The following is a 27,722-nucleotide window of genomic DNA, read 5'->3' on the forward strand; positions in this document are numbered from 1 at the left end:
CAGGGCAGACTAAAGCACTGGGCTACGTCACACTCAGCTCCATGTTGGGCCCAAATACCATCTGAGTTGAGGTTTCCAGCTGTTCATTCCGTGTCTACATGCTACATGCTACCTGCTACATGCTACCTGCTACCTGCTACAGGCGTGTTTCATGCATCCACATACACTGTGTTCCGGTGTGAGGTCAGGGGGTCCAGGTCCAAAGGAAGCAGAATCAACCTTTAAGTTCAACGTGTAAAGTTGTTTTGATGCATTTTGATTTGTTCCTCTCCACTTTTTCCCCACTAACAGTAAACAATGTTTTAAACGTGTTCTGTGTGTAAACATCTATTTTTATGACTTTTTTCCTGTAATAAACTGGAGGAGAACACAAACGATACTTGCTTTTGGTTGGGACAGATCGGGCATGGAGGCCCCGCGGTCCAGGCGTGTTAGTGGGCGCTGGGTGGAGGAGAGCTACGGGACGGAGCAGCACCGTCAGGTTTTAGGAACACAACACCACAAACACAAGACCTGCTCTGGCACGAGCTGTTATTTGGTTTTAAAGTTTGAATGGATCAGTCGAGAAATCCCTTTGCATTCAAAATGGAAGGGTGGCGTGTGGTGTACTTTGATCTGCCATCGAGCTGCTCCATAGAAAAGCTTTCTGCACAGTTTATTCGTTTATAACACTTCCCTAAAACGTACCTTGTGATCTGTAGGAGGGAACCGGAAAATAACAGAGAAAAATAAATTAGAACATTCAGAAAAAAATGAAATGAATCTGAAATTTTTCAAATATTTATTTCAAATATATATTTATATATTATAAACTATAAATAATAATACAAATAAAATAATTAAATATAAAATATTTATATACACCATTATTTTTTTGATCCGTTAAACGCTTTTTCCTATTATTATTTTCATTAAAACGTGAGTCAACACTGGTGTGAATGAGACCGATGGTTATTATATCTTGTGTAAAATTTGCACGCACCTTTCAATCCGGCGCTCAGGTCTCCGTGGCTGCTGGAGAACAGGTTCAACTCTGGGGATGTGGGCTTTAATGGAGACACACACGACGTTCAGGTCACGTAAGACGGAGGAAAAGAGATCAGATAAACATCTACATTAGCGGAATAAAGACAAGAAGGTGACGGCGTTGTCTCCCACCTGGAGGAGGCCGTTCTGGGCGTGGCCCGGCAGGGAGCAGGTTCTGGACGTGGGAGAAGGAGGATCTAGGAGAGAGAGGACACACACGTTGTCGCCTGCAACATAATTGTGTTTAAAATAAATACTTTCCGAGGAAGAAGCGTTGTGTGTATTTGTTTTCTGTGTGTTGCTCCTCCGCCTGCTGCTTTACATGGTGGGTGGCGTGGTCCGCCACACGTGCATTCACAGCATTCTACTCCCTCAACATTCACAAAAAAACATGTCCCCCACCACCTCAGGTGATGGAGGAAAACTACAACAACAACAAATCAATGGATCAGAGGAAGAAAGAAAACTTTCAAAACTTTGTCCAGTTTTTGAAAGATGAGAATCTGAATGTGTATGAAGTTACTATTATGATTATTATTACCATCAATATTATTATAATTATTAATATTAATCATTATTAATATTATTATTATTATTATTCACATTATTGTTCATATTATTATTCATATTATTGTTCATATTATTATTATTATTATTATTATTATTATTATTAATAATGATAATAATGATAATACATTATAATTGTTATTAATATTATAATTATTGTTATTATTAATAATACTATTGTTATTATTATCATCATCATCATTATTATTATTATTATTATTATTATTAATAATAGAAGTAGAAGTAGTAGTAGCAGTTGTATTATATAGCATTATGGTTATAGTTGGTGTTAAATGTAAAAGTACTTAAACCTGTGCTCAGATCAGATCAATGGATGTATGTGAAGTATAAAAAGTGTAAAACAAAAAAAAAATGTCTTTAATTTGATTTTCCCCATCAAGGCAGATCTTCAGTGTCCTCCAACAAAACAAATCTTGAAAAATACAAAATGGAACACATGTGTCTGGCCTTCATACCGGCTGTAGTGCTGGAGTGGTGTGTGTCTGAGCCCTGGGAGTACACACTGCAGGCGTAGCGCCCGCCGCAGGCGTAGCGCCCGCTGCTGGCGGCTCGCTCCCGCTCCTCCATCAGGATGAGCTTCCCCAAACCGCTCTGGATTTTAGGAATTAACATGTGCAGAAATATTAACCCGTCATAAGTCAGTGAATCATAGTGGTGAAAAATACTGTAGTAAAGGATCAGTTCTACTGTGTGTGTGTAACTGGATCATTTCACAGGTTTTCTCAGTTTCCTCCACCTTGTTGAGATGCTCCTCCTGCAGGTGTCCTCCTTTGACGGAGTCCTCCCCTCCACCGGGGGGCAGCGTCCTCCTCTCCGAGCCTGACAAACAGGGACCAACCATCACACATTTCATCCACTGCACATAGAAACGATGGAAGCTGCGTCACGATGCGTTCATGGACACTCGGAAATTCGAAACCTGTTAAACAACGACCTCTGTGTTGCCGATAAAACAATTTAACGGTCGTCAAACTCAGACTTTCTCTGATTTCCCTGAAGTGTTTCTTGTTTGTTTCAGTAACAATCCCATGTTTCTGTTCTTTATTATTTTGGTGTTCCTGTATTTTGGAGCTCGGTACCTAAGGCGGCGCGGGAGGGCGGGGTGGGCCAGAACTCGCTCTCCACCCTCGGGACGGTGTCCAGGCTCGGGGAGCAGGCGGCCGGGAACTTTGCAGATCTGATGATGTCTCCTGTCGACTTGCTTTGAGGAACGAGGAACAAATCTGGAGTGGGCGACGAGGAAAACATCTTATATGGAGATAACAGACATTCGAATAAAAAGATCTTTTAACATCCATGTCAAGAACAGATGTTGATATTCCAAATACAGAACATTTATTTACAGATATTCTCATTGTTAGAGGAGAGAAAATACTTTGAAATATAATCGATATAATATCTGTTATTTAATTAAAACAAAAAACTGTTGTCAACTTGAGCATGTGAAAGACTTTCTGCTCAAAGTGCCTCTTGAGAGTTTCAACACAGACGACTGTTGGAGTAAATGCTACTCCCCAGAGTTAAATTAACATTTTAACCTGCAATTAATGTTGGAAGTTAACAAAACATTTTGAAAGTGACTAATCTAAATGAAACCACAAGTTTAATGCAAGTCAGACAATGACAGATGAATGAGGGTTGAAGGGCACATTCAATCAACCAATCAACCAATCAACCAACCAATCAACCAAATCATCCAATCAACCACTCTAGTTGAATCCACTGCGTTAAATGCACTGGATCAACATGATCAGCATCAAACAGACTCACATCAGAAACCTCCTTCTGTCACAAGAACAAACAAACAGACGGTGTTTAGTCAACTGACACAGGCACCTTAGTGAGTGAGAGAAGGGCGTAGTTAGGTTAGTGAGAGAAGGGCCGAGTTAGGTTATTGAGGGAAGGGCGTAGTTAGATCAGTGAGAGAAGGGCGTAGTTAGGTTATTGAGAGAAGGGTGTAGTGAGGTCAGTGAGAGAAGGGCCGAGTTAGGTTATTGAGAGAAGGGAGTAGTTAGATCAGTGAGAGAAGGGCGTAGTTAGGTTATTGAGAGAAGGGCGTAGTTAGTAGAATCTGGGGTAGGGAGGGGTCCTACCCTGCTGTTTGTAAATTGGAGGCTTCATGTACATGTTGGTGCCTTCGTCTGCAACAAAACAAATATTAATGTGGAAAACTGTTGTAGAGTTGAATCCATTAATCTCATCAGGTAATATAATAATATAAAGAAATGGCGGCAGCCATTCTGAACCATCTGAGCATCTCCATTCCCTGAACGTAAATGTTAAAATCATTGACATTTCGTGATGTGTTGTCATACAGCATTACAGCTGGTTTATCTGGTGAAGTTGTTCTTCTATATTTCAACCTCATTTTAGGATCATAACTGCTGTGATCGGAATCTTGCTTCGACACAAACCGAAGAGCATAATGACCACCTTCTAGCACCAAACTTTAGGCCGAATTAAGCAAGCCACAGCAGGTATCCGTGTCACAATCTTCCGTCCCGATCCTTGAGTGGTGGAGAGGCGAGAAGGGCGTACGGAGGTGAAAGGTCACCGCAGCTTAGAGACGTCACAACACCCAGCCACCAGTAGAGGGCGCTGCGCTTCCAAGCGGCGCTGAGAGAAAGTCAAGGGGGGGGGCGTATGAAGGCGGGAAGGGGGCGGGGCTTACCTGTCGCCAGGGGGAGGAAGTGGTGAGAGAAAGGAGGAGAGGGGGCGGGGCCGCAGGGGGCGGAGCCGCAGGGGACACCTACCAGTCGCCAGGAAGCGGGGATGAGGGGAGGAAGAGGAGAAGACGGGAAGGGGGGAAGAAGGGAAGAGGGGAGGAGACAAGAGGAAAAAAAACATGACTAAGAGAAAAGTAGAGAGGAAGAGCGAAGGAACATGAGAAGATGGGGAGTCAGGAGGAGGAGAGGAAGAGGAGGAGGTTGGAGGGGAAGAAGTGAAGAGATGGAGAAAAGTGGACAGTAAGAGGAGAATGGAGGAAGACAGGTAGAGAGGAAGAGCCAAAGAGGAGGAAGAGGAGGAGAAGCGGAAGAGTCAGAGGAACCGGGGTCCACCCTCCGCCATCACTCCTCTACTCGGGTTCCAACACTGGTTTAAATCGCACCGTTGCTATGGTTACGTGCCGTTTCATAGATCTAATGCGTGTGCACAAGGTGTCCCGCAGGGGGCGTGGCCTACCCGGCCGGTGGAAGTGCTGGGGCGAGCCCAGCACGTTGGGCGTGTAGCTGTGGCGGGTGGAGGCCGCGGCGGCTGCGACCGACCTCTGGCTGGTGGATCTCCTCATGGCCGGGAACGCCTGAGAAGACGACACGAACCTTCAAACGACTCCAGTAAATACAACACGGCTTCGTTCGTACAGACGCCTCAATGCTGCGCTTTTTAAAGCAGCCGTTTGTAGGTTGCTGCCCCCTGGTGGTCCGACCGAGTCATAGGCAAAACACAACCATGTGAATGGATTAATGTATAGATTTTACAAATAACATCTTTGGGTTTGTCAAGTGGGAAGACTGACAGGTTATTTTTTTGGTCGTCGAGTGTTTTTTTGTTATAGTTTCCTGTGAGAAAAGTGAAGTATTTACCTCAGACGGAGTGGGAGATAAGGGCCATGGTGACTAAAAACAAAATAAAACAAAGAAAGTTTTTAGTGTCGTCAGAATTCTACATGACATGGAAATGAGTTAAACCTAGAGAGCAAATAGGGTTGAAGGAAGCAGTGTCTGGTCATATCATTGTACTACACGCCCTACACAGCAAGCATCCTACCCAAGAGGCCCATTACCTAGGAAACATCCTACCCAGGAAGCGTCCTACCCAGGAAGCATCCCACCTGGGAAGTGCCCTTACCATTAATCAACCCACCCAGGAAGAGGCATCCTACCCAGGAACAAGCATCCTAACCAGGAAGCATCCCACCGAATAATCATCTCACCCAGGAAGCATCCCACCTAGGAAGCATCCTACCTAAGAAGCATCCTACCCAGGAAGCAAAGCATACTACCCAGGAAGCATCCTCCCCAATAATCATCCCACCCAGGAAGCATCCTACCCAGGAAGCATCCCACCCAGGAAGCATCCCACCCAGGGAGCATCCCACCCAGGAAGCATCGCACCCAGGAAGCATCGCACCCAGGAAGCATCGCACCCAGGAAGCATCGCACCCAGGAAGCATCGCACCCAGGAAGCATCGCACCCAGGAAGCATCCCACCCAGGAAGCATCGCACCCAGGAAGCATCGCACCCAGGAAGCATCGCACCCAGGAAGCATCGCACCCAGGAAGCATCGCACCCAGGAAGCATCCTACCAAAAGCGGCAGAAGCTTGTGCTGCGACGAGCTTTACCTCTGCAGGGTCGGGTCTGTCCCGTCTGCGTCTTCTGCCGTCCAATGTGGACGACTTGTTGTTGTTGTTGGAGGAGCCGTAAGAAATCAAATCAGGACGCTCTATGTCATAAATGGCCTTGACTCTGGGAATGGCGGCTAAATCCTTGTAATCAATGACCTCGCCGTCTACTTTGGCCTGGGGTTCGACGAGAGGCAGAGGAGGACGACACACGGGGAAACATGGGAGCACAGGACGGAGAGACAAGGGAGGTGGAGAGGCAGGGTTAGGGCAGGGCGGAGGGTCAAAGGTCGCCGCTGACATCACATCGGACGGGAAAACAAAGCGCTGCCCCCGCCGCCGCCACGCGGAGGCACCACCTTCTGATAAGAGGTCACCCCACTCAAAACAGAAACAAAGTCAGTTGTTTTCTGGATCCCCGATTCAGATTCAAAGGGCATCTATCCAGAACGTTTCGGTGGGGAAACGGTGTTTGTCAGGGTAAATGGAAGTCACTGTTTTTCCGGAGGTGGGGCACAGCGGATGGCGGAGGCGGAACAAGGGAAAGCAGAGGGAGAGAAGGTGGAACCAAGACGACATCCGGGCACCGTTTGGATTCCATTCAACCACTCAATCTGAAATCCGGCGACATTCAAATCGACTGGTCGAGAATCCAACTCAATAATGCGGTGGATCTTGGTCAGGCACAAGGTTTCGGGGCAGTCTACTGTTTTACCTTTCAGCTGGTTGGCACTTTTAGGGAACGAAAAAAGCAAGGCCTGACCTTTCGGAACGTTCAACCACAAATGAAAAGATAAAAGAGGAAAACTGGCCTCCCTACTTCCGATCAGTCAAGGTTACAGGGCCAAGCACGTTTGGATAGAAAAACGTCTCAAAACGGCACAAAAAGAGTTTGGTGTTAAACTGTGTTTTTTTGGGTTTTTTTGTTTGTTTTTGTTTTTTACTCCTGTCTTTGGTAAATCTACACCTAGGATCGTCTGCTATCGTCAACTGGAATCTGAGGAAAAAGTGTCAGCGCGTCGAGTGGGGTTCTCCTGCCGAGACGGAATGAAGGATGAGAGGTGCGTCAGCCCACACAGAACGCCGTGCGCCTGGAATCCACGCCAAACGGCGGCTTCCCGCCCACAACTCACATAGAAGGAGTGACCGGGGGAGCCGGGGACGCTGGAGCCGGGTCTGGAGAAGATGCTCTCGGTGGAGGATCTGGTCGCCTGCGGGGGCACCAAACAGGGAAAAGCTGCGTTATTTTAGCGCCGACACACGCGAACCGCGCCGGGGAATGCCTCACAAAATACACCGTTTCAGCCCCGAAACGTGAAACAAAGGAAGCGCTGCGTTCTAGCAAGCCCGGCTGGAGGTCTTGTACCGGCACCATTAAAAAGCGTGTTTACCACACCCGTTTTACCCCGACCAATGCCCTCCTGCGGCATCGTTTGACGTATTTTAATGCGGAAACCCAGGGGGACGGAGTCGGCAGGCGCTCGGCTCTGAGGGCCCCTGAGACCGTCCCCCTCTGAACTACACTCCGTCTCATTCACAAAACCTTTCGTCGGTTGTTCTTGAGGAAAGACCTAAAGCAAATGGGTTTGGTGGAACATGCAGAGTGCTTCAGGACTTCATCACTACTTCATTCATTATTCGACTTTTAGCTCATGAGCTGTCACACTGGCGAGCAGGCAGGGAACCCGCTGCTCGCAAGAGCAGGGTTGCCAGATGTTTGGCGGGGGTTGCCAGTTGAGGCTCTTTAACAGCAAACCTCTGATAATCCGATGAGTTCACCGCAATCATTCATCATCTGCAACCCTCAAACTGTGAACTGTGAGTTTAGTCACCGCCATTTCAGAAATTAACTCTAAATAGTGGATTTCTAGGATGACGTGAGGCGTTAGCGTGCAGCGGGCCCGAGCGGTGGAGCTACAGCCTGCTCAGCGCTCAAACGGTGCAGACGGCGGGCTCGGCGCTGAGACCTGGAGTTCGGACGGCGGGAAAAAGAAATCAAGGGACGGCGTTGTGGATCTGACGGACCAAGACGTCTGCGGAGGGAAAGGAGATCCTGCTTAACGTTCACCAGCAGCACAGCGACCCCTTCACATCAGTCGACACCTCGTTTAAGACGACTGAAATGAAATGAAAGGCTTCTGCTTTCTGGATTCCACTGCATCTCAAACTGATGTCGACAGGAGGAGGAGAAGGAGGAGGAGTCCTGTGCCTGATCAGAACGCGGACGGTAGAACAGACAAAGAGGTTAGACAGGTGGAGACGTGCAGATGGCCTCACCCTGTGTCTCTCCTCTGCCCTGCTGTCGCTCCTGCAGTCTGGGTGCCACACCGTCGATCCTGCCGCGAGAAGCACAAGCACCAAAAAGTAGCTCCCTCCGCTTTGACAAGGGCAACAAACACCTCGGCTACGTCCAAAAGCAAAAAACGCTGCGTGGTGCACTGAAAGGTGAAGAGTGTAAACCTCCCGGATACGCGCCTCGTGGCGCCTTCATTAGAAGTCCATCGGGGGTTTTTCTTCGCCGTACACTCTCCAAACTCACCGTGCAGGTACATTTCCTCTCCTTCTCTGAACATGTTTTTACATTTGCAGCATCGTGCGCAGCTGGGGTGAAAGCTGTTATCTCCTGCCTGGAGAAAGACAAGAAAACCTGATTACCATCCATAAGTATCCAAGTAGTATCCAAATGGTATCAAAGAAGTATCCAAATAGTATCAAAGAAGTATCCGGGTAGTATCCAAGAACTATCCAAACCTCAATCCCCACTTTTTCCTGTAATCTTTATGCATTCCTGTATTCTACTATGTGATTTATTTTTGTTTATATACCTTGAACAAAAGTATTATAATTATCACGCACGCACACGCACACACGCACACACACACACTTTGTGCCGCCATGTTGCAGAGAGCTGTGATGTTCCCCAGATGTGCTTCTGTTGTCTCCATGGTTTCCAGGGAAACACTCAAAGCCTTTCCTCTGGGGTACCGACCTCGGTGACACAATCTGATCTGTTCCGTGTGTGTGTGTGTGTGTGTGTGTGTGTGTGTGTGTGTGTGTGTGTGTGTGTGTGTGTGTGTGTGTGTGTGTGTGTGTGTGTGTGTGTGTGTGTAGCTCTTTTCTGCAGAAACAGTGAGAAATTGCAAACTGACAATTTTCTTATTGAACAGAACAAAATCAGTCAATAAGCAGAGGTGGAGACATCGAAATAACTGTTCAGTCACAGTCATACAAATACTGAGTTACCCCCACCCCCCCCAGTATAAAACTATTTCACTGTTGTGTTTATATCATCTTTCATTCAGCCTCCCGTCTAAACAAAGACACCTTAAATGAACTTAAAATACTAAAAATAGTAAAAAAACTCAAGTCCATGCACCACGTCACCACACGGGGTCGCAGCTATGCACAGCTGTTCATCACACACCGATGAGTTAAATCTGCTCTGAACAGCATCAAACCCTTCAATCATAACTACATTCAAACTATATTCAAGTGTTTAACGTCTGGAGACGTTCTTACCTCCACTGTGTGTTGACAGTCATCAACTAACTCCACACTTTGCGCTCTCTCTCTCTCTCTCTCTCTCTCTCTCTCTCTCTCTCTCTCTCTCTCTCTCTCTCTCTCCTCTCTCTCTCTCTCTCTCTCTCTCTCTCTCTCTCTCTCTCTCTCTCTCTCTCTCTCTCTCTCTCTCTCTCTCTCTCTCTCTCTCTCTCTCTCTCTCTCTCTCTCTCTCTCCCTCCCCCCGGATGGGGAGCACAGTGGAGGAGGAGTCCAGGTGGAGCTGCCGTTCAAGCGGTCATGTCGAGGTGAAGCAACGTCCAGGCTTCCAGGTCGCTCCCTCTTGGACCTGCTGAGAAGGTGGTGCACGCTCGCTCAGAACCTTCCTCCGCTTCCTCCAGCAGATCGTCGTCTGGTCTTGGGGTTGTCATGGCTTCGCTCCACCTCGTCTCTCACGGTCGAAATTCTGTTCAAATCTCAGGTTCACATGAGAACAAGAACTCCAGAAAACGCCTGGATGAACCTTCCGGTACGGGGTGGTGTTCTTCACGTACTTGGTGGTGGAGATACAGTAACTACACGGTTCTCTGAGAGTAGTGCAAACTGAATTGAACAACATTCTGATATTCAACATGGAGGAGGGGTCTGGGAAGACTTCTACTTTTTAAATGTGAAGGGTCCCACTTCGGTACAACGGCTGCTCCACCCAGACTCTGTCAGAGTGTAACGGGGTCGACCCCCCAGAGTATCACAGGCTCCGAAACCAGATGTCCTGTGGTTCAATAACACCCTCCACACCCACATAGCTACCCCACACGCACACGCACACACACACACACACACACACACACATACACACACACACACACACACACACACACACACTGTGTGTACTCTCGAGGTGGAGCGCTTGGTTCATTACAATCAGAATTCACTGATTGAATGGAGTTTACAATTAATGCAGCTACACAGGTTTAGCTTCAACAGTGAGGATTTAGATTTACATGTTAATGTTAATGAAGATACAATAATATAAATTAATATTTTTTTGTCTATATATACAGTGTGTGTGTGTATATATATATATATATATATATATATATATATATATATATATATATATATATATATATATATATAGATAGCGGAGTTCTGTCGACAAATAAGTTATTTCATTAATTTGTTTAAAATATTTAGGTATTCTTCATTTTGTTTTATTTATTATTATTTTTTTCCTTCTAAACAGCAGGGATCAGATATTCTAACAAAACCGTATAATGTATAACTGTATATATACAGTATCATTTTATGATTTTGTGGCTTGATAGCGCTCTGGTGTTTTTTGTGAAATTGTGAAATTCTGTGTGGAATGTGGAATGTGTTCAAAGGTGAATGCTCATCCGCAGCCGGGTGGACGTGTTTGTATTGTCGTCTCTTACCTCGAGAACCTTCCCCGTTATAAACTGTTTGCAGGCGTCACACTGCACTCCAAACTGCAGCTGGTAATCCCTCTCACAGTACGGAACGCCGTCCCTGAGACAAAGGAGAGTTTACACCAACACAGTGTCAGAGTGCGTGCTGAACAGACGCAGGAAACAAAGGGCTGACGCTGATGGACCCTGTGTAAACCTGTGATGTTCGTCTTTATTAATTCTGTTTTATATTCTGAAAACAACAAGTAAAATCGTGCAGATTAATTAAGTGTTAGTTTTAATTTGTAGGCCGGATTTAACCATATATTCTAACCACGTAGTGGCCGGCTGTGGTCCCCGGGCCTGTCGTTTGGGACCCATGGTCTGAAACAGTGTTTTTTCCCCCCCAATCGCTGTGCCGTGAGCGCTCACCGGGTGGCGCCGTGAAGAATTTTCAAATTCTACTTTCAAAAAGAAATAATGGAAATTAGCCCCTGTGTTGCAAGATCCAAACTGCAGGGCGTCACTGATTCATCTAGTTGATCGCTTCGGGCAGAACAGCAGCTCAGCTCAGTGTTCATCAGAACACGTTTCACACTGAAAGTCAGAACTATTAGTAGCGACGAATGTTTGACTCTGTTTTCAAGATTCGGTTCTTGACGAGTCGCTAGGTAAAAAGAGTCTGTACGTTTCCCGACTCTCGGTTGGCGTGGTTCAGTTGGTGTAGTGCAAAGTGAGTCCTCCTGAGCGGTGAACATCAGTCGGTTCCGCTCCGAGTTGTGCAGCGTCATTAAATTCTCCCAAAACCGTGAATGTTTAATCTGTAGACGCTGCTGCTGTTGTTAATGAGTAAGTGGAGAGTGCTTTTGCACCGCGGGCTCATTTCGCTGTAAAAAGTGCGTCGGGGCAGGAACACGCCTGTGAAGCGCTGGCCGAGAACCTTAAAACAGCGGTATCCCCTCGACACCCACTTGCTGATGTACTCCCCGGTCAGCAGCCGGGAGCAGCTCCTGCACCTGAAGCAGCCCAGGTGCCAGCGGCCGTCCAGCGCCAGCAGCGCCTGCCCGTTCTTGATGTCCCGGCCGCAGCCCACGCAGTCTGGAAGACAGGAAACAACCACCGAGGAATGCACATTGCTCACCCTGCCGGGGGCCGACACGGCGCTCTGGACGTGGATATGAATTTGGGGTTGAATCCGCCGTCTGAATCACAATCTTTGCTCTGTTCTGATTATCTTTCATCTTTAGCTTTTAGGTGAAAATGACAGTAAATGACAAATCCATGTTTCTGCGTTCATCGTGTTATTAGCTTCGCTTAATCCATTAATCCAATCCATCACAATACATGGAACATTTTAAAAAGTATTTCTGTTGGTTGTTGTTTCCTGAAAATACTTTTTACATTTTTTTAAGAAAAAAAAAAAGATAAGAAAAACATTTAACATGATAAGTGATCAAAATTCCTTTAGAAACGAATACAGAATGAAGTGACTGTTCCTGTGTTTTGGACCAAATTGGAGTATTAAATCAGAGCTGGAACCTGCACTAAAAACAGCTGCACACTGCTCTGAACATGGAAGAAGAATTTAAACACGGAACATGAAGTTTTAAAGTTACATTTCAGAGGTATGAGGGATACGATATGAGCGGGTTGTCTAGTAAGTAAAAGGTTGCTGGTTAGATCCCAGGCTCCTCCTGGTAGCATGCTGATGTGTCCTTGAGCACGACACTTAACCCCCTAACTGCTCCCCAGGCGCCTCTACATGGCAGCCCACTGTTCCTAGATACGTCAGATACCAGGATGGGTAAATGTAGAGAAATTGCGAATTTCCCCGTTGTGGGACTGATAAGAGTTTATAAAAAAATAAACATTTAAAACTCTAAGTATTTGGGCAGAAAGTAGTATTTGGGTGGAATAAACCTTTAAAACTATAGGAACTTGGACAGAAAGTAGCAGGTAGAATAGGTAAAATAAACCTGCTGGGTGGCGCTGTAGGGTACTAGGACTGCAGCTTCCTCTGTTGCAGGAACACACTATTAAATCAAATTCTTGTTTGTTTATTTGCAGAACACGTTATCGAGCACGACTTCCTGCGGTTATGGCATCACTTCCTGTCCGCCCAGGTTTCCCCAAACACCTCACCACCTGAACAAATGAGGTTCCATCGACCAAACCAGCCCGGACCTGAGCAGCCTGCCATGCAGCCTGGACGGATGGCTTCCCTCCGTACACTCACTGTGGTCCTTCATTGTGCAGGGAACGCTGCACCTCTTCATCAAAACTCCAACCTGCAGCTTTATCTGCCCCCTTCATCTGAGGAATCATTCCTCCGCTTCCCAATGCACATTTCCACAAAGACGCCATTGTGCTGCATGTGAATGTTTCTTTGTGTGTGTGTGTGTGTCTGTGTGTGAGTATTGTTGTGTATTAGGGCACCTCTGCGGCGAACAATGTTATTATGCAATGAAGGGATTTTATAATCCAGTTTTTATTATTGTGTAAAGGCGCGCACACACACACACACACACACACACACACACACACACACACACACACACACACACACACACACACACACACACACACACACACACACTATCTGAACAAAACTGATTATAAAGCCTAAAAGCACCTGGACCTGGTGACATGGTTCTATTTTATTCTATTTCCTGTGTGCCTGTGTGGATATCGTCACTGTTTTACTTTGTTTTCACTGTCGTAGTGAGAATCAGGATCGTTGAACCTGGTTCAGCTGCAGCTCCAGCCAAACAACTTGGAAACAGACGGCGAGAGACTTGCTGAAATGTTGGCACTTCAGTTCATTTGAGGGCCTCCTGGGTTGTGATTTTGAAAACGATCGTTCCATCCATTTAGGCTCAAAGTGAATAAAAGCTGCAAGCAGCCGTGACTGGGTCCTCCACGTGCAACTTTGAAGTCAGTCAGATAAATCATCTAGGAGGAGTTTGCGAAAGTAGGGAGCATGAAAATTACCAAAAAGAGACGTAAAGGTCATGAAAATACAGCCTTTTTTTCCAAACATGAAATTCAAGGCTTTGCCCACGCCCACACCGTGTGACGAAAACTCAATGTTTTACCAACTTTTAATCATGAAGGTGTCTTGTAGACACTCGCCAAGTTTGAAGCCCATCCCATAAATCGACCAGGGAGGAGATGACCAAAAAGTGACTAATATGGCACCTTTAATTAAATATGGCCAACTTCCTGTTGTGTTTGGATCATGGCGCTGATCTTTATTTTTTAAGTCTAGTGATGTTACATATGTGTACCCAATTTTGTGAGCTTTCGTGGCAAAAGGTGAAAAGGATTTTTTGTTTTACATTTTCTACGGTCTGCTAAAGAGCCATTTGGCCACGCCCATGCACGGGACGCATGGAACATCAAACGCTGCACCGGGACTGAAGAGTGTGCAAAGTCTCGCGACCTTCGGAGTTTCTTAAGGCTCCGAGAAGCCGACTCAAAAAGGCTGAAGAAAGAGAAGAAGTAGAACTAGTAGAAGAATAAACGGAGCAATTAACAGCAAACACACACCCCGTCCGCCCCCCGTCCGCACCCCGTCCGCACCCCGTCCGCACCCCGTCCGCACCCCGTCCGCACCCCGTCCGCACCCGTTACACACCCGTTACGCACCCGTTCCGCACCCGTTCCGCACCCGTTCCGCACCCAAAGTTCCAAGTCAACAGGGTGGACAGGGCCAAGAGATAGGGCGTAAAACCCTTTAATTCAAAAACCCCCTTAAAAGTTGATTTTTGGGGGGTTCTACTATTATCGTAGTTACTGTTTCTATGCTATTATTCTTTTGGGGGGGGGGGGGGGGGTTGTTTTTTTTATCTAAATGAAAAGTGTAATTAATCAAATGCTGTACAAACTGAACTGGGAGGACTGGTTTTCAGCCCGATGCACGCAAGACACTAAAGAACTTCTTGAATTGTACCCCCCCTCCCCTATTGTTATTGTTCTGATACAAAAATATATATTGTGTCTGGAATATTATTATGAAGTTATTATCATTTAGAGCTTTTTTTAATATAATATTTTAATTATTATATAAATTATTATTTAATATATTATAGCGGCTTCCGGAACTTCAACGGGCGTGGCACGGCGCAGGGTAAGGAGCCAAAACGAGTAGGTCCACCCGGGCGTCCTGTTCACATCAGAGCCGATCAGAGGTGGAGCCGATTAAAACCCGTGTCTATTGCCGGGTCACTTGACCCGGGACTGAGACCCGGGTTTTTCCTTTCCCACTGGTGACAAATGACGATTGTTAGCAGGTGTTACCAGGTTGCTGGTGCAGTGGGGAAGGGGTATCATTCAACTCCTGAACCGATATTTGACCTGCATCGTATTTATTTACACTTGAGTCATACCAGCTGTATTTGTTGTTTTTCTGAATAGTCCGCTTGTATAATGTGTTGGCTTGAAATAAATCCCCGGACAGACTCTCGGACTGGACTTTCATGCCGATAAGCACACCAGACAGACAGATAGACAGACAGTTAGTTTGCTTGTTACTCACTGTTGGAGCAGGGGATGTTTGTCGGGCAGGGATGCGGCCTCACGCAGCGCTGACACAGGCAGTCCTTCCCGCTGAAGGTGACCCGGTCCCCGGTGGGGAACGGCCGTCTGGAGGGCGGAAAATGTGAGAAATACATCGAAATAAATACAGAAACCAAACAGTGCTGTCTAATAGAACACAGAACGCCCAAAAAATAAAGACTCAACCCCAAACTCCAAAACTATCTTGTTTTGCCTGGTTTCACAGAACATTTCTAGCATTTACCATACGACCTGAACTGTTTGGAATTTCCAGACAATTAGCACCATTTACCAATTATTACCAGACTATTTGTTTTAATATTAAAATAAACCAAAGTAGTACCCACTCAGTTTCTTGTTACTGAAAATGTTCTTTCAGTTTTCAATACAAATGAGTTTGCGTGAGGGTGGGGCTCGTTTCAGTCATTTTGACTGAATACGGCGCTTTGTGTTGTTCCTGGTTCGGGGGGGAAATCGTCCGATTGTTCCCGTTGTGCGTCACAGGCGTCTGTGTCTCACTGACCTACTGGATAAATACACAATAAATACACACAGCTACACACAACGAGTAGAGCGTCAGGCCAGAGTCCCTTTCTGCTGACTGGCTGTTTTACTGCCAAATAGCTGAATGCCGGGAGACGCTCTGAGCGGTTGTACCCAGTCAGGTTCCCCCTCTTTGATGTCATGTTAGTACATGACATCACATACAAGCCAGAAGAACATCATACTTATATCATATCAACTTCATAATATTATCATCATTATTCACTCAGCCAATAAACTAATATTTCGGGCTAAAAGTGTCTGGCCCATGGCAACCGCAGTACGCACAGACATGGCTGAGGTCTCGTTAGATCCGGAATGTTTCAGACATCATGTTGTTCAAGTTTGATCACTCTCCACATCTATCTATTTGGAGCGGAAATTAGTGGAAAAACTGTTGCTAATTTACCGGAAGTAGAAGAGCGTTGGCATGAAGTGATTAGTTTGAAGAGCTTCGTGTCGGTCACAGAGGGCGCTTTCGCAGCAAAGGAAGTTCTAAGAACCTTTGGAGGAACCGTCCCTTTCTTTTGTGTTTAGTTACGGAACCTTGAAAACCTGTATAACGTACATAACATGACTAAACTGGACCCCGTGTATATTTGTCATTGATATGACTCAAATTCAAGAGACAAGGCTGATGGAGATTGAGCCTGATTCTTCCTTTCTCTTATAAATTCATATGGTCTATTTCTGTTGGGGAAAAAAACAACCTGAGTTAAAAAAAAAAGCGGAATTTATATAATTTCTTTTTGGTTTTAATGTTATGGTTGACATTTTGTCCACTTGAAATTCAATTTTAGTGAAATCATCCGCAAGTTAAATTTTGCCTTTTGTACCCCCGACTAGTTGATCTGTCATTCAGACCACCCTCCAACTAGCCTTCTGCTGGGCTCTTACTTGCAGCCGGTGCAGACGAAGCAGGCGGGGTGGTACGCCTTCCCCAGAGCCGTCACCACCTCCCCCTCCATAAACTCCCCGCAGGTATGACACCGCGTCCCGTGGAGCTGCTGGAAGTCCAGGGTGCACAGGTGGTCTCCGTTCTTCACGTAGAAGCCTCCCTGGGCCAAGTCGCAGCCACACACTGGGGACACGAGCACAGGCCCACGACAGGACGTCGGAGGGGAAACCATCAGGCTGGCGATGCAGGGAAAAAACCTTTTCAATGAGCGACTCAGGCGTCCAGAGTCACTCGGGCAAAAGAGTCGTTTGTTTGTTCCATCATCAGCCAGACACAGGCATTCACTGAGTCTGAATCTGGATTCAGTGCAAAATTTGATTCACGAATGAGAGGAGTTCTTTAAGATTCGATTGTGAGAGCAAGTGAATCCTGGACTTGATAATACTTTGATATTTACAAAGGAACACATGCATGTGGAAAAAAAGGCCAAGGCGTTCGTGTTGAAAATGTGCCTGAGTTCTAACTTTGCATTCCCTCAAAATAAATCATTTGGACTGGAGTAAAAAAAAAAAAAAAAAAAAACAACCTTGTTGATGGTTCAGGAAGTCCTCCCTCGCTCAACGTGCGTTACACCACCTGAACCGCACCAACCGAGAGTGGGACCAATCAAACGACTCTTCTTACCCAGTGACTCGTCAAGAATCGAATCTCAGAACCTTTCATCGCTATATCACACACCTGGAAATGCAGAAGCTCTAACAAACAAAGAGCATGGACATCACACACAGGATGTTGTCGGACGATTGTGACAAACATTAAAAATTCCCACGTGGAAAGTTCCCACATTGATCACAACATGGAACAAGCCAATCGGGACTAATTTTCCCTCCTTTGTGAAAGCGACGGAGAATTGTCCTGGTCTGAAAACACTTCTTTGTTTTCTCCCTGCTCTAAACTCCGTCAGTATGCAACACAAAGGTCAGCGAGAACCGACCGTCAGTGTTGATTAGTGAGGACAATGGGATTCAGAAGGACCGCGGGTCCACAAAACAGCAATTAGCAAAGCTGCTGGAAAGATTCACCACCCGGAGAATCCTCTGGTAAGAGAAAACACCGAGCCACCGTTTGCACATTTAGGGGGATTCTTTATAAAAGATGAAAGGCCGTTTAGCAAGAACCCGCAGGACTGAGATCCACTCCTTAGTATCCCAGATATGTATCAGAAGTGTTGGTGGTCTCACCAGAGACGGCCCATGGAGGCACGGTGGATCAGTGGTCACAACAAACAGCTCCTGTGTTTCAACCTGATTGTGGGCTGGGTCTTAAATGCTATTTAATAATTATTGGGGGAAGCAAGTTTCACATGTGATAACATTAGTCCGCTATGGAGACCCTAACAATAATTTTGCAAAAAAGTGTACGAGTTTCCAAATATATAATATTTTAGACAGCACATACTAATTATAATGAATTTATTATTGATATTATATGTACCCTATTGTGATTGTTCTGATTATTATAATTCTTATTTTCGGGCTAAAAGCATCTGGAACAGGACAACCACCGAAGCTATGGACAATGTTGAGGTGTCATTTGAACCGGGACGTCGCCGACATCTTGTGGTTTCATCCAAATCGATCCACATACGGAGCAGGAATTTGTGAAAAACCGACTTAATACGACAGGAAGTAGCCCAACGTTCGTGCATCACCCACACGCCAAGGTTGTAAAACCTCTGGTCGGGTGGTGCAACAAATTTTTGTTCCTTTTCCCTTTTTGTAAATATAAATACATTCTGTTTCCTTCTTATCTTGCAGCATTGGAGCCAGTCGTAATACAAACTGTAAGAGTGGAAAACAGTCCAAAACATGGACTAGAGGCAGGACTCTGGACACCAGGAAGTAGACAGGGACCTGACAGGAAGTAGACAGGGATCTTCTCATTTTTAGGATAAAGTCACAACGCGCAACAAGGATCCTTGTACTAGTAATTCAGCGTGTCACCAGGACTCACTGCGACATTACGTGAGTCGATGCTGCATTCAATGGAAACTCGGAAAATTGTAACCGGTTTTAGACGTAATGCTGATGTAAAGATGAGCGACATAGGCAGCAATACACAGGGTCCAGTTTATTTGCGTTAGGTACGTATTACGGTTCAAGATCAACACCCGGTGATTACGCACAATAAGCTCGAGAAGCTCTAAAAATACTAAAATGTGCATAATCGAGGTGTGCGTCGGGTAGTTACGTCCATAGTTTCTTTTATAATATTGTGACTGACCTTCAGAGCAACCTGGACATAAAAACGTAGGGTAATTACATTCAAGGAATTTCATGTGTGCAACTTTCATGGCATTACGTATGAAGCATTTTCATGAAGCATTATGAAGATAGGTCAGTTCTAAATAATTGTTCTAAATAGCTGAGTCTTTCTTGTCTTATATTTTCTGCTATTTTTCAGTTCTGTAACAATGACAAAAACAACTTCAGTAATTACTTTTCATAACAATAAATATATTTCATTTTAAAAATATATAAATACATTCATTTGTAATTACTACTTTATTGTACTATTCTGTTAATAATGTACAATTCAGTTTAATATCTTATTTGTCTATACTATAATACAGACAACATTTATGTAACTTCAATGATCATTTTTAATTATAATTGTTATTGAATAATTTGTTAATATTACAAACACTTTCTGCCTTTTCATTAAAAATTGTTAAGTTTAGCTGAAGAAGACTGTTTGTACCTGATGTGTTTTACAAACCAAGTCTTGTTTTTATTTTAAACTATATTATTCTTATCTTACCTTGAATGCATTGAAGTATCTGCAGTGTTCAAGTTCAAGTTCAAATTCAAGAGATTATTTGTCACATATGTGAGTGTGATTACGTTACGGAGATTACGTTGTGCCTGTTATACATCAATTATGATGTATTCCCGTAAATTAACAGTTGAATGTAATAATTACGTAATTATTTGTAATTTTTCAGTAAGTTACTTTCCATGAAAACGAGAAACGTAGTGGTATTTATATAAGCAATAAACATTTCACAGCTTCTATTTTTCCAATGCCTGGTTGGATTTTGAACACATCACTCAGCTGCACATTTCAGAGCTTTCCAGTGAATGCCATGATGAACCCTGTGGACTACTGTTTATTGTATTTTCATTAATCCAGCAAAGTAATGTGGACCACAGATTTATAATATCATTCTAACAGATCTACTGACATCTACCAGGGAAGAAGCTGTATAAATATACACGTAAATCCATAGTTTGGTAACGTCTAACAAGTACAGAATGACTGTGTTCACTCTGTACCCTGGACACGGTGGACATTCTCAATCATGAACTCATCCATGAATCACACATTTCAGTGTTTTCGAGACGCTCAGATGACATTTGAAGGATTCATTTTTCATTCATTTTTACATTCATCCGGCAAAGTTATATGGACTGCGGATTGAAAATATCAATCTAACAGATCTACTGACATCCACCAGGTAAGAAGTTATATATAAATATACAGGTAAATCCATAGTTTAGAGTGACCAAGTCCACACCGCACATTGGACACAGTCCAGCGATCAGAATCTGTACATTTATAGTAAATAATATGATGACGTTGTAAAGCGTCTTACTGTAAATATCATTTATAGTAATTTATATGATGACGTCATAAAACGTCTTACTGTAAATATAATTTATAGTAAATAATATGATGACGTCGTAAAGCATCTTACAGTAAATATCATTTATAGTAAATAATATGATGACATCATTAAGCGTCTTACTGTAAATATCATCTCCTTCATTTTAGAACCAAACGTGTGACGTGTCAGGTAACCAGACCAACTGAATATTTTGGGTCAAATATGTTCAGCTTTTTACCAATATCTGCTCCGTATGTGGATCGATTTTGGACGAAAATTTACACCACGAGTTCCTTGTGACCTAGCTAGCAGTATAAACGACACCCCACCAGTGTTCGTAGCTTATGCTGACGTTTGTCTTCCAGATACTTTTACCCGGGTTGGACATATTTTGGGCTGGCGTACTGGTATGTCGGTCTTAAAATCTCTCAAAATGTGGTCAAAATGTTTTTCACTAATACCTGCTCTGGATGTGGATCTTTGTGAGGCACGGTTCAAACAAGATGTAACCGTGTTCATGTGTTCAAGACTCAAGAGGTTTATTTATGCAGAAGTTGGTGTTCCAGAGTCTGAAGCTTCCAAATTCAGATAATCTTTCTCTTACAATAACAGTAAGGGGCTGCCGTACAATTACAATAGGGTGCCAGCCCTGTGTTATTAACAAATAACAGATTTTATACATAACATGCAACTCAAAGTGCTTTACATTAATGTATGGAAATAAAAAAGTAACAATAATAAACGACAACAAACATAACAACAACTTTCTTATCTGAATGTACCTGCAGCGTAATCTGGGATTAAGGACAGATTCAGATTGGACGTCAGTAGCTACAAGAGAAATGAAACTCTAAACCAAGCGAGGATGTGTGTTACATCAGAGAACATCTTTCAAATCTGAGTTATTACTACCTGCATTCATCTATGACTCTGTTTTAATCAAAATAAATCTCTGGTTCTCTGAATGTTTGATCTTACATTTGTTTCCAGGCACAGAGAGGAAGGAAAACATTGGGAAAACACTAATCGCTCAACAGCGACGGATGTATTCAGTCCTGAAAAGAGATTTCAGGATGGTGCACCAATTTGTGTACCGGGATTAGATCAAGTCAGATTACATTATACACAACTCTATTAATGCCTTGGGGCTACAACCACGCTAACACAAGAGACTAGAAACAGGAAGCAAGAGACTAGAAACAGGACGTAAGAGATGAAAACAGGGAGTAAGAGACGAGAAATAGGAAGCAATAGACTAGAAACAGGAAGAGACGAAAACAGGGAGCAAGAGACGAGAAACAGGAAGTAAGAGACGAGAAACAGGAAGAAAGAGACTAGAAACAGGAAGAGACGAAAACAGGGAGCAAGAGATGAGAAACAGGAAGTAAGAGACGAGAAACATGAAGTAAGAGAAGAAACGCAAAGTAAGACAAAGGAACCAGGAAGTAAAAGACGGGAAACAGGATGTAAGAGACAAGAACAGGAAGTAGGAGAGGAGAAAAAGGAAGTAAGAGACTAGAAACGCGAAGTAAGAGAAGAAACACGAAGTAAGACACTAGAAACAGGAAGTTGCATCGCTTCTCACACACACTAACAGACACACACACACACACACACACACACACACACACACACACACACACACACACACACACACACACACACACACACACACACACACACACACACACTACTCACTCTTGCAGGTGAAGCAGTGGATGTGGAAGTGTGCGGTCTGCACCCTCAGGACCTCCCCCTTGCACGGCTGTCCACACCGGTGGCACTGAACCACCCGTTTCTCCCGAGGAGCGTGGCCGTCCAGAGCATTGTGCACTGCGGGGGGGGGGGGGGGGGAGGTTCTGTTATTAGAGGATGGATCGATGGATGGGATGATTTGACAGCTCATGTGATACATTGCTGTGTTTTGACCGCCCCATTCAGAGCTCAACACAGCAAGCTGCTCATGTTCCGTCGACTCCATGTGCAATGTTGAACCAAGGTAGAACCTTAAACAAAACCCAGCATTTCCCAGGGTTGTGGAATCCGGGTTCAGAAAGTAAAGTTCCATTCCAGAGTTTTGAGTCAACCGTGTGGATTTTCTCATTAGTTCAAGTTCAAGTTCAAGTTCAAGAGATTATTTGTCACATACATATACATACGGTCATACATATATGCAGTGAAATGTCATGACACCCGGTGATGACGCACAATAAGCTCTATAAGCTCTAAAAATACAAAAAGTGCCAACCTCTCTAAAAATGAACAGAATTCACATTCTTTCTGTGAGACACTCACTTCTACAAACGTCCTGTTGTCTGTTTGTCTGTCTGGTGGTTTACAGACACTTTCAATATTTTATTTAGTTTAGAGAGCGGGACATGTCAACAAACTGCCTGACTGTAGGGGGCCACACCCTCTGGAAAGTACTTTATACAGAGAAAACACCTTTAGACTTGAAGAAAATGAAAAGATGGATGGATGATGGTTGATAGAGAGCTGGATGGGTGATAGAGGGATGATGGATGTGCCTCTCCAATAGACCAACAATAGTCTCTCTCTCTCTCTTTGTGTGAGACAATGTCTCACGCTCTTTCAGCTCCAGCAGTTCATTACTACCATCCCTTAATCACACTCACACACACACACACACACACACACAGCTTTATGTCAGTCACGCAACAGAACAGCAGAGCTTTAAAACTCTGTTGTTGTAAAGATCCATCGCTGATCACAATGTCCATGTGTTAAACACGGTAAAACACAGTTAAACACAGTAAAACACGGTAAAACACACATCTGTAATCATCAGAGGCTGAACCTTATTTACGTCTATCTATCGGAAAATCCTGATGCTCTAACTTCCAGAACTTCAGTGACGTGTTCAGTGATGGAGGGGGAGGGGAGGAGGAGAAGGAGAGAGGAAGGAAGCAAAGGAGAGGGAAAGATGAGAGGAAGGGAGAAGGCAGGAGAAGGGACGAGGAGAGGAGAGAAAAGGAGGAGAGCGAGGGAGGACAGAAGGAGCGGGGCCAAGGGGAGGAGAACAAGGAGAGGAGGTGAAAGCAGGTGGAGAAAGGTGGCGTAGAGGAAGGAAGGAAGGAAAATAAATAAGCAGCACAGAGGAGAAAGGGGGACGAGGTGAGGAGGAAAGGAGGAGAGACATGGGGAGGAGGAAAGGAAAGGAGGAGAGGAAGGAGTGGCGCTAATAGGAGGAGAAGAGCTGGAGGAAGAAGGTGAACCCTGCCCTCCTCCCCTCTCTCTCTTTCTCTCTCTCTCTCTCTCTCTCTCACGCAGGCCCACGGTGACCGCAGAGATTTGTTGCCACAGCGACAAGCACGTAGCGCGAGATTAGGAGGCCTGGCGTTCCTAGAGGTTAGGATAAGGTTCTCAGAGGGACGCTTTCACAAAGAGTGAAAAATACAAAACATAAATAGTCAAATATATAAAAATATACAGAATATACAAATGCGATTCTCGGCACAGGATTATTGGTAAATGGGTTTATAGGGTATAAATTATAATTGTAAATTATTGCTATATATTAACTAAGTTATTAGTATAAGTTCATTATTATTATTATTATTATTTTGGTGGGATGAAAGTGATAAAACCAGAGACCTTTTCGGCGTGGTTATAATCCTTTTGAGTAGTAAAAGCATGTGTCCATCAGGATACAATAGATGTGTCGGTATGTACTGTGCTGTACCACCAACTGCATTATATTACTGCACAGGTTTTCCAAGTGTAAATAATATTCCCACGTCACTTTAAATCCAGAGTCTGAAACACGAATCAACCTGGATCCAGGTGAAAACGTTTGCGTCTTGTACCTCAAAGCGAGCGACAGCAGCCTACGAGACCTCTCCACCGGTGTTGTGCCAAGTTTTGCTGCCGGCCTGAGAAATGCTCTCTCCTCCTGGGGGGGCAATCCCAGTCAATGCCACCGAAAAGGGGAACCCGCATTTTAAACATTAGTGGGAAGACGTGGTTTTTAAAATCGAGCTACCGTCATTGGTCGTCTCAACTATGATGATCCTGCTTCTAGGTCACATATCAAAGACGTGACCGTCTTCAGTGCCTTTATAGGATTTTGGTTCAAATCATCGGTTGCATGTGCCAAACGCTGCACGTCCCCAATTCAATGCACTGTTACGTACAGTTGCAGAACGTTCTAGAGTAGTTCTGGACACCGATGCCGTTGCAGTCCACTGCAATAGTCCTGGACCTCTGACTTTGCTGAGGACTGATAAGAGCTTTAATTAAAAAGTCAGCGCACCCCTGGTACTGTACAGTATGTAGTGGATTGAAGTGTCAACAGTAATGGAGATCGTATGGAGTGAAACCATCTGTATTTACCAACCACCTGCTAGGAGACGCTGTGCTGATGCTTCACAGGTCCTGCCTTCAACCCCTCCTGGAGATGTCAGATTGCAGGCTCACTCCAGTGCCCCCCCCCCTCTCACACCAAATGATCCGCGTAGGTTAGGTTCACCCTCGCGTCACTGCCCTTGAGCAAGGCACTGGCCCAAGAACTGGAGTCGGTCCTTGGCAGACATCACCTGGACCGCCATGCCAAGGCGGTCCAGGTGATGTCTGCTGCCCAGTCCTCCTGATAGTAGCAGGGGAGCTTCTCAAACGACATGCCTCAACTACACGATTTTGGCATATTAGGCTCTTCTCCAACAAGTCAAAGAGCTAAATAAGGAACCATCTGGACCCGGAACATTCTGAAACGCTCCCTGAAATAGTTCTTGGTTGCTTTCCCACGGCACCGGGTGAACCGTGGAGATCAGGGTGAGGCGACGCCAAACGTGCGGCTGGTTGGATACGTCATTTCAGCAGGGGCCGGTCGCATCGCTCACTGTATTCCAGGTTCTGGCTTCCCGTTCCTTTTATTAAAAAAAAAAAAAAAAAAAAAAGCCCTGTTGCTTGTGCGTTGACCAACCAGCGTTGTTCAGTACTACAACCCGTGCCTGCACCGGCACCTCGCTGGCGGGGATATTTTTGGGGACCGGGAACTATCGAAGTGGAACCAAATTCCGAGCGAAGCTCCTCCTGCGGTTAGGCCAAAAGTACTGGAACCTGAATTCCTGTTTCCTGAGACGGTTTCTTATATACAGTACATCATCATTTAGGAGACACTTTTGTCCAATTAAACTACACTTATTCATACACCGATGGACGCCGCCATCAGGGGCAATAAGGGGTTAAGTGTCTCGCTCGAGGTCACTTCAGCATGTTAGCAGGAGGAGCCGGGGATCGAACTGTCAACTCCACCTCCCGAGCTACTGCCCCGCAGTATGTATTCGTGTTGCGCTCCGGTGTCACCCGGCTCCAAACAAACTAGAATTTGGTTCCAGAGTGAGTGTTGACGTGTCGGGAATGTGAAGACGGAACAGCGCCGGCGGCTGTCCGACGTGGAGGGTTTTTTTGTTTTTTGTTTTTTTTTTCCCCCCACAGGCTCCACGCTGTTCTCTCCCAGAATGGAAAGCCCGGCGTGGCGTTAGGTCTTAGCAAAAGGTGGATTTAGAATGACAGCACATAAGAGGGAAACCGGAGAAGGACAGCTAAACGTGGAAACCCGCTGTCTCCGGCCTGTAAGACCGCCGAGCGGGGAGGGGACCCGGCCGGCTACAAGAACTACTGAACATTTAACTTGAATGACACCGATAAACACCAGTTCAATCATGACAGCACCAATTGTCACCCAGAAAATACTGTGAAACTATCGAGATTGAGGTATTACTATTACGGTCAAAAATAATACAGTGATATTTGTATTTGTGGTCAATGTCTTCCAGCCGTCGTTATCGATGACTCGATCCGGGCTCAAAAACCTCAACTCGTCTACCGCCGAAAAGTCCTTGAATCCTGGGACAACCTGACACTTGGCTTCTCTCATAGCGACCTGAAAATCCCTTGAAGTCGAAAAAAAGTCGTAATGGATCGTAATTGGATTCTGGGGTTGGATTCTAAACGCCGGGTCCGAGCGGAGCGCCGAGGGCACGCCTCGGACCCGTCTGTCTCTCTGGCCTTTGGCGCGACAGAAGAGGACAACGTGCGACCTGACGCGTCCTCGGGTCGCCGCTCGGCGTGAGACTCTGCTTAGCCTGGTAACCCTTGAGAAGGGTGCTCGGCTACTGTAGTACTACCACCATGCACTACACGCCACTGGTTTTAAACCCCAGCTCCCAGTGTGCACCGGTAGCAGACAGGAAGTCCTGGTGTAAAGGGAAGACAAAACGGACAAAAATGCACAGCAGGAAATAGAAATGCACGAGTCGCAGAGGTTTCGTTCTGAGAGAACAAGCCTTTGAAACGACTCGGGAGTCTGGAGTAACTCTGGCGCATTCCATCACTGCCTCAACGGCGATAGCGGATTCAACAGACCGTTCCAGGTCGGCGGCGGCCATCTTGGTAAGGTGTGCAAAGGGCTCTCCTCTGCATTGTCACGGTATCAACCCCGCCCCATATTAGATAAACGGTTGTGATTGGTGGAAACCTGTTGGAATGGGATGCTGGCAAGACGTATTGTGCAGAGCAGACGTAACATGAGCTGGTCCCAGGATAGAGTTTCAGATCATTCTCACCTCAGACCTGAGAAAGTTAACACCAGAAAAAAAATAATAATAATAATGATTTGACCGCCATGGCAGCTTCTGCTTGAGTCCGCCATGTGTTGACACCAGAGCATGTGCACTTTGACTGCGCGCACACGCACACACACACACACACACACACACACACACACACACACACACACACACTAACCTGTTGCACAACCTGAATCAATGTATACATGCATAAACAAACAGAAATTAACCGTCTCACTCTCACACAGAAATACTGGAATTTCCACTCAGCTGTTGAATATTATTTCACTTATTTCATTGGTCTTTGAGATTCATTTTGACCATAAAATGACATTTTTAAATAAGGACTGAAAGAAATAGTAGTTGTTTCCCAAGCCTTAAAACATTATTTTTAATTCTTCACTGTTCGTGGTTCAATGTAGTGTTCCGTTCAGGTTGTAAATAACAAAACGATACAGTACATAACTTATTTTCTATTTTATTTTATTTTTTTACATAATACTTCACATATTCCATGACTAAAGCTGAAAAAAACTTTTTGTTTTTTCTGTTGGTATTCAGTATTAAAGATCTCCTTTGAGGCTTGGTGCCTGCCGTGC

The 27,722-nt window shown here is 45.0% G+C and overlaps 1 protein-coding gene across 5 annotated transcripts in view; it reads right to left on the minus strand.

Annotated features, from left to right (window-relative positions):
* Nucleotides 1-341: 341 nt before the first annotated feature.
* Nucleotides 342-27,722, minus strand: part of LOC307245892 (actin-binding LIM protein 1-like) — a gene marked incomplete at its 5' end in the record, with an annotated part of 32,321 nt that continues 4,940 nt past the window's right edge. For 2 of the 5 annotated variants that reach the window (XM_080021618.1, XM_080021621.1), the window contains 20 exons: nt 342-695; nt 983-1,046; nt 1,159-1,223; nt 2,070-2,205; nt 2,351-2,433; nt 2,694-2,837; nt 3,708-3,755; nt 4,286-4,363; nt 4,798-4,915; nt 5,199-5,231; nt 5,959-6,135; nt 7,092-7,169; nt 7,926-7,991; nt 8,236-8,294; nt 8,498-8,585; nt 10,896-10,989; nt 11,840-11,966; nt 15,406-15,512; nt 16,866-17,049; nt 22,232-22,366. In XM_080021618.1, the coding sequence (XP_079877744.1) occupies nt 664-695; nt 983-1,046; nt 1,159-1,223; nt 2,070-2,205; nt 2,351-2,433; nt 2,694-2,837; nt 3,708-3,755; nt 4,286-4,363; nt 4,798-4,915; nt 5,199-5,231; nt 5,959-6,135; nt 7,092-7,169; nt 7,926-7,991; nt 8,236-8,294; nt 8,498-8,585; nt 10,896-10,989; nt 11,840-11,966; nt 15,406-15,512; nt 16,866-17,049; nt 22,232-22,366 (1,916 nt within the window). In that variant the 3' untranslated portion in view covers nt 342-663. The remainder of the gene's footprint in view (nt 696-982; nt 1,047-1,158; nt 1,224-2,069; nt 2,206-2,350; nt 2,434-2,693; nt 2,838-3,707; nt 3,756-4,285; nt 4,364-4,797; nt 4,916-5,198; nt 5,232-5,958; nt 6,136-7,091; nt 7,170-7,925; nt 7,992-8,235; nt 8,295-8,497; nt 8,586-10,895; nt 10,990-11,839; nt 11,967-15,405; nt 15,513-16,865; nt 17,050-22,231; nt 22,367-27,722) is intronic. The other 3 variants (XM_080021619.1, XM_080021620.1, XM_080021622.1) reach the window with 3 other exon arrangements.

Source organism: Zeus faber, assembly GCF_960531495.2.
Source record: "Zeus faber genome assembly, chromosome: 20".
Lineage (NCBI taxonomy): Eukaryota > Metazoa > Chordata > Actinopteri > Zeiformes > Zeidae > Zeus > Zeus faber.